The sequence below is a fragment of the Oncorhynchus mykiss genome, chromosome 2 (genome assembly GCF_013265735.2).
Source record: "Oncorhynchus mykiss isolate Arlee chromosome 2, USDA_OmykA_1.1, whole genome shotgun sequence".
In the NCBI taxonomy this organism is placed as follows: Eukaryota; Metazoa; Chordata; class Actinopteri; order Salmoniformes; family Salmonidae; genus Oncorhynchus; species Oncorhynchus mykiss.
The window spans coordinates 15,005,035-15,012,308 of record NC_048566.1 but is presented as its reverse complement, the minus strand read 5'-3'; the positions used below and the strand labels follow the sequence as shown (position 1 = coordinate 15,012,308).

The 7,274-nt window shown below is 44.0% G+C and overlaps 1 protein-coding gene across 4 annotated transcripts in view; it reads right to left on the bottom strand.

The window, feature by feature from the left end:
• esrp1 (epithelial splicing regulatory protein 1) overlaps nt 1–6,753 on the bottom strand; it is a 21,040-nt gene extending 14,287 nt beyond the window's left edge. For all 4 annotated transcript variants that reach the window (XM_036938629.1, XM_036938633.1, XM_036938641.1 and 1 more), the window contains exons 1-8: nt 6,369–6,753; nt 5,925–6,053; nt 4,922–5,038; nt 4,125–4,236; nt 1,266–1,427; nt 1,113–1,167; nt 860–970; nt 618–750 (exon numbers count right to left, since the gene is read on the bottom strand). In XM_036938629.1, coding sequence (XP_036794524.1) covers nt 618–750; nt 860–970; nt 1,113–1,167; nt 1,266–1,427; nt 4,125–4,236; nt 4,922–5,038; nt 5,925–6,053; nt 6,369–6,500 — 951 coding nt within the window. In that variant the 5' untranslated portion in view covers nt 6,501–6,753. The remainder of the gene's footprint in view (nt 1–617; nt 751–859; nt 971–1,112; nt 1,168–1,265; nt 1,428–4,124; nt 4,237–4,921; nt 5,039–5,924; nt 6,054–6,368) is intronic.
• Nucleotides 6,754–7,274: the final 521 nt, after the last annotated feature.

Genomic DNA, 7,274 nt, shown 5'->3' with positions numbered 1-7,274 from the left:
GTATCGATGGTTAGGGTTAGGGTTAGTAATAGGTTGATAATAGGTTATTAACAGGTTACCTCTATGTACAGTTGGTTATGGTCAGTAATAGGTTATTAACAGGTTACCTCTATGTACAGTTGGTTAGGGTTAGTAATAGGTTGATAATAGGTTACCTCTATGTACAGTTGGTTAGGGTTAGTAATAGGTTGATAATAGGTTATTAACAGGTTACCTATATGTACAGTTGGTTAGGGTTAGTAATAGGTTATTAACAGGTTACCTCTATGTACCGTTGGTTAGGGTTAGTAATAGGTTATTAACTGATGACCTCTATGTATCGATGGTTAGGGTTAGTAATAGGTTGATAATAGGTTATTAACAGATGACCTCTATGTATCGATGGTTAGGGTTAGTAATAGGTTGATAATAGGTTATTAACAGATGACCTGTATGTATCGATGGTTAGGGTTAGGGTTAGTAATAGGTTGATAATAGGTTATTAACAGATGACCTCTATGTATTGATGGTGAGGGTTAGGAATAGGTTGATAATAGGTTATTAACAGATGACCTCTATGTATCGATGGTTAGGGTTAGGGTTAGTAATAGGTTGATAATAGGTTATTAACAGATTACCTCTATGTATCTGTTGCCCATGTGGTGTTTGTGTCTCTGCAGGGCCATGTCTCTGTGCTCTTCACTGATGAAGCGGACCATAGCCTCTCCGTTCCTCCGACCCTGGGCGTTCAGACACAACGCAGCACCACCTCTGGACAACACACAGCATTACAGCTATTAAAACAATTTCAATACACTACACACCATCCTAACAGCAATGAGTCAAACACAACACACCACTAGACACTGAACACACATACTTGGCAATGTTGAGTCCTCTGAAGAAGCGAGCGATGTCCTGGTCAGATGACTGCCACGGCAACCCCCTCGCTCTGATCACTGTGTTGTCACACACACGCTCCATCTTACTGCTACACACACGCGCACACACGGACACACACACACCAGTTAGCATCAAATCACTCACCTGCTCCATCCAACTATGTAAGAACACCAATGAATAGTGTCTTATCATCTACCTTACTGCTAATCTATTTTAACAAGTCTAATTACCAAGTGCCACTTTCAAACTTCTCAGTGACTCTCTCTGGGTTTGAGAATGTGTGACCTACAACAAACAGAAGACCAGAGCAGAAGTCAAAGATAAGCAACAACGACAACATTGTGAGAAAATTCAGAGTTTGTGTAAGTTAGTGTGTCACTCACATAAGGGTTCCAATAGCAGGGCTAGAACGATGTTGGCCATGGTCTGGACCTGCAGTGCTGCTGTGACCGGTGACAACATGGCCGTCGGATCCAACATGGCCGTTGGATCCAGTACGGTCGGCGGCTCCAATATGGCTACTGGCTCCACAGTTACACTGAGAGCTGAGGAAACCGTGGTCAAGGAGAAAACTACAGGAGAGGAGCAAGCAATGTGTGTGTGCATGTGTGTGTGTGTTAGTCCTGCTTCCTGGTAGGTGTGTAGGGCTAGTCCTGTTGGCTCAACACACAGCATGTTCCTCTTGGAGCTACAGTGAGACACGTCAATTGTGTCTCTATTTGCATTTCAAAACCTCTAGTCCCACAGCCAACACCCTGAGGCCTGCAGACACCTCCCCCATGGGAGTGTGTTAGTATCACACACACTCTCATGCTCTCTCTCTCTCACAACCACACACGCACGTGTGCGAGCACACACACACACACACACACACACACACATGCACATGCACTAACGGCATGAAGCTACACTACAGAAGCAGGGTTCATGCAAAGCTGTAAAAGTGTCATTTCTGTGAGTGTCATTGCTTTGAGTGTCATTGCTGTGAGTGTCATTGCTGTGAGTGTCACTGCTGTGAGTGCCTTTGCTGTGAGTGTCATTGCTGTGAGTGTCAATGCTGTGAGTGCCTTTGCTGTGAGTGTCTTTGCTGTGAGTGTCTTTGCTGTGAGTGTCTTTGCTGTGAGTGTCTTTGCTGTGAGTGTCTTTGCTGTGAGTGTCTTTGCTGTGAGTGTCTTTGATGTGAGTGTCATTGCTGTGAGTGTCATTGCTGTGAGTGTCTTTGCTGTGAGTGTCTTTGCTGTGAGTGTCTTTGCTGTGAGTGTCTTTACTGTGAGTGTCATTGCTGTGAGTGTCATTGCTGTGAGTGTCGTTGCTGTGAGTGTATTTGCTGTGAGTGTCGTTGCTGTGAGTGTCATTGCTGTGAGTGTCGTTGCTGTGAGTGTCATTGCTGTGAGTGTCATTGCTGTGAGTGTCATTGCTGTGAGTGTCGTTGCTGTGAGTGTCTTTGCTGTGAGTGTCTTTACTGTGAGTGTCATTGCTGTGAGTGTCATTGCTGTGAGTGTCATTGCTGTGAGTGTCATTGCTGTGAGTGTCATTGCTGTGAGTGTCTTTGCTGTGAGTGTCATTGCTGTGAGTGTCTTTGCTGTGAGTGTCATTGCTGTGAGTGTCATTGCTGTGAGTGTCATTGCTGTGAGTGTCTTTGCTGTGAGTGTGTTTGCTGTGAGTGTCTTTGCTGTGAGTGTCATTGCTGTGAGTGTCATTGCTGTGAGTGTCATTGCTGTGAGTGTCATTGCTGTGAGTGTCATTGCTTTGAGTGTCATTGCTGTGAGTGTCATTGCTGTGAGTGTCACTGCTGTGAGTGCCTTTGCTGTGAGTGTCATTGCTGTGAGTGTCAATGCTGTGAGTGCCTTTGCTGTGAGTGCCTTTGCTGTGAGTGTCTTTGCTGTGAGTGTCTTTGCTGTGAGTGTCTTTGCTGTGAGTGTCATTGCTGTGAGTGTCATTGCTGTGAGTGTCATTGCTGTCAGTGTCTTTGCTGTGAGTGTCTTTGCTGTGAGTGTCTTTGCTGTGAGTGTCATTGCTGTGAGTGTCATTGCTGTGAGTGTCATTGCTGTGAGTGTCATTGCTTTGAGTGTCATTGCTGTGAGTGTCATTGCTGTGAGTGTCACTGCTGTGAGTGCCTTTGCTGTGAGTGTCATTGCTGTGAGTGTCAATGCTGTGAGTGCCTTTGCTGTGAGTGCCTTTGCTGTGAGTGTCTTTGCTGTGAGTGTCTTTGCTGTGAGTGTCTTTGCTGTGAGTGTCTTTGCTGTGAGTGTCTTTGCTGTGAGTGTCATTGCTGTGAGTGTCTTTGCTGTGAGTGTCTTTGCTGTGAGTGTCTTTGATGTGAGTGTCATTGCTGTGAGTGTCATTGCTGTGAGTGTCTTTGCTGTGAGTGTCTTTGCTGTGAGTGTCTTTGCTGTGAGTGTCTTTGCTGTGAGTGTCATTGCTGTGAGTGTCGTTGCTGTGAGTGTATTTGCTGTGAGTGTCGTTGCTGTGAGTGTCATTGCTGTGAGTGTCGTTGCTGTGAGTGTCTTTGCTGTGAGTGTCATTGCTGTGAGTGTCATTGCTGTGAGTGTCTTTACTGTGAGTGTCATTGCTGTGAGTGTCTTTGCTGTGAGTGTCTTTGCTGTGAGTGTCTTTGCTGTGAGTGTCATTGCTGTGAGTGTCTTTGCTGTGAGTGTCATTGCTGTGAGTGTCTTTGCTGTGAGTGTCATTGCTGTGAGTGTCTTTGCTGTGAGTGTCATTGCTGTGAGTGTCATTGCTGTGAGTGTCTTTGCTGTGAGTGTCTTTGCTGTGAGTGTCTTTGCTGTGAGTGTCTTTGCTGTGAGTGTCTTTGCTGTGAGTGTCTTTGCTGTGAGTGTCATTGCTGTGAGTGTCATTGCTGTGAGTGTCATTGCTGTGAGTGTCATTGCTGTGAGTGTCATTGCTGTGAGTGTCTTTGCTGTGAGTGTCATTGCTGTGAGTGTCTTTGCTGTGAGTGTCATTGCTGTGAGTGTCTTTGCTGTGAGTGTCTTTACTGTGAGTGTCATTGCTGTGAGTGTCTTTACTGTGAGTGTCATTGCTGTGAGTGTCTTTGCTGTGAGTGTCTTTGCTGTGAGTGTCTTTGCTGTGAGTGTCTTTACTGTGAGTGTCATTGCTGTGAGTATCATTGCTGTGAGTGTCGTTGCTGTGAGTGTCTTTGCTGTGAGTGTCTTTGCTGTGAGTGTCGTTGCTGTGAGTGTCATTGCTGTGAGTGTCTTTGCTGTGTTTCTCAGTTGTAAGGATACATTCTGCCATGTACTGCACCTCCAGGCTCTTGGTGTCTGCAGAGGGGAAGTGCTTCCTGAACTCTTTCCTCAGGTCAAAAAAGGAGTTGAAACATTCTGGCAGTGCCAGGTTCTGCCGAGGAAGACAACTGCAGACATTACAAACTGGGCACAGACGTCAATTCAACGTCTATTCCAAGTTGGTTCAACGTAATTCTATTGAAATGACGTGGAAACAACGTTGATTCAACCAGTGTGTGCCCATACATTAACCCAGGGGAACTGAATGTGGCATGTGCTTGGATCACCAGAGTTTGAGTCTTGCACGGACCAAATAAACTGTAGTATGTTCCTTTAAAAACGTTCTGACCATATCATTATTGATTAAACAGTAGAGAGGAGGAAGAGAATATGTGCAGCCTACCATTGACAGCTGTTAGGTGTTGGGTCGTATCAGGAGCTACGCTGTCTGTTTACTTCCCTCATTTACATATTTACTCATGTCAATAAAGTTAGGTTCCCCATGGGTCTGTACATCACACTAGATGTGAGGGGGGGGGGGGGGGGGGGGGGGGGGACTCAAGATGTAATATTAGAACGGTGTGTGTGTGTGTGCGTATGTGTGTGTGTGTGTGCGCGTGCGTTAATGTTCAAACAAAGCCAAGAGAATATGTCAAGACAACCTCCCATTTCAACATCATGTAGAGCAGGATCTTGACAAAAGAGCTGACATAACACATTTCTTTATGGTTCTGTGAACACCATACGCTTCTGCTGGAGGTAATTGTGCTCCCCGCCCTGCCAGCCTGTACCCTTACCTTGTCCGCAGCTTCGGGGTGGAGAACCTGGCGAATGTGGAGCTGCCCGTCCGTACACACACACACTGACGTGCCCGCGCCTAAGCTGTTCACCTCATTGGTCAATCTCAGATGGAACTATTCATAACATAGGAAGAGAACAGCTACAATGTAAACTCTTTAAATCAAGATCAGATAATACATCTGTAATAAACAATTACAGAACAACTCACTGGTAATATTGAAAATCCACTAACATTTTATTGGTTAAAAGTGTGATCATTATTCTGGTGATGATGAATAACAATGCAGCCATTTATAATCTCATTATTCAGCAAGCGCCATAACGTTGACCACAGTACACAATTTCATCCAATGACTTATAACTGTTTCCTACTGACTAATAAACAACCTATTAATGCTGTTTATAGACTATTTAAACTGAGTCTACCTTAATGGAAAGTATTACCATGAAGACAAAATATTTACAAAAACATCCAAATATAGGCTTACAAATTACTGCTTGTGATAAAGTCCAACTTGAATGGCTTGTTGTTACTTTCAAGTGGCTGGAAACGATTTGTGAGGTGATGTCATCGATGTTTGTGTGTGTATGTCTATCTATTGTCTTTTGTCTATGTATGGTTTATATTTTTGGTTTCAGAGAACAAGCACTTTAATTGCTGCTAAGCCTCATTATGCAAATTGGGTGGTCATTTGCATTACTAAGCTCTCAAGATCCACACCTCCTCATCACTCAATGGACTTTTACAACTATCCCTCAGGCTGTCAAGTGAAATGCCATCAAATCTATAGGGATCGAAAACGATGATTCATTATTAGCCAATTATAATTAGATATCCCAGGATCAAGGCCTAAATAAACAATCAATTGTTATAAAACTCCAATCAATGCATCGGTGCCCCTGATTTCAAGTGAAGGAGGAATGGATGGTAAAGCAGAATATGATGAGTTCAAAAATGTATTTCATAAAAAATCACGAGACAACAGATACCGTCTGTACCTGGTTTAGCGCGTTCTCCAAGCCTGTGACTGTAGAGACAGACTCCTCGCTGTCCTCTCTCTCCCCCAGACAATCTTCTGTAAGGTCAGAGTGCTCAGGCCTTATTAACACCTCATTCACCTTTCCCAACTGGACCAGAGAGAAAACACACACACTTCAGTACATTTAAAATAGCAATGTGTACACTTAAAAACACACTTTAATATGCATAATGGAGTAGCCGATTATGGCACACTTATGATCAGTTTTGTCATTAGACCTCATAAACAAAAGAAAGGTGGTCGTCTATTAAACCAAATAGGGCACATTGACGCAGAGAGCATTCTGGTTATGCTCGATGAATACTTTGTCTTTCTATAGATGACCTCATCTAGCTCCTCCTGAAAAAAATATAGTCATTATCTTATTCTCTTAATAAAGAAAGGAAAATATTTTAAAGATGACCTTTTTGTTCTTCAAGTCCACGAGCTGCCACACCAACTGCTCGAGCTCCGTCTCGTCCGAACCCAAGAGGTCTCCGCTCGCGCCAGATGTGGTGGTGAACAACACCGCCAGGTAGTCTACCTGAGCCGTCATTTTCAGGATAAATACAAAAAGAAACTCCTCTAATTACACCCAAAGTAATGGAAAATAACCTACAGCTACACCCCAGAACAGTATAGAACCCAAAGAATCCAGCCACCCACACCCAGACACCTATGCGCAAAGGTGTGCTCAGCAACTCCAGAAATTTTTAGTGGCTTCTTGATTGCTTGATAATCTATGCAAAATCTCCGGCACACCTCATCGCAGTGTAATGGCTGAATGTTCCCTTTTTTGTGATGCACCTACCTGTGTGCGCCGCAGACCACGTGACCCAGGTAGCTACCTGCATTGGGCCTATTCATGACGCCGATTCTGTTGCAAAGCGCTTCTTAAACGGAAGCAAACGGGACGAAATTTGGGACGCATTTGTCCAATAGAAACTCTTATTTTATCTGTGCTTTCGTTTGGTTCTTAACCTGTAAACTGTTTCCGTAATGAATATACCCCTTCTCTTTCTGAGTGCTGTCCCTATTGGTGCTTTCAAACAAGTACGTGGCACGGCATCGCGACAAACCCATCGGCCCAACCTGAACAACATACTTGAGAAGAACAACAATCTCATATACTAGCCTACAAACTGACCATTGCCTAGTTTAAAAAAAATCTCTATTCATGAGTAGGCGAGTGCATAGGCTATTTCCAAATGCTACGCTTGGCATATAGGCTGCAGTGGGAAATGTTATTGAAAACAATGTTGTTAATGTTGTTTTCTGAATTTCTGCTACTGCTGAGAAAATATTGAGACCAGCCAATCGTGGCAAATCA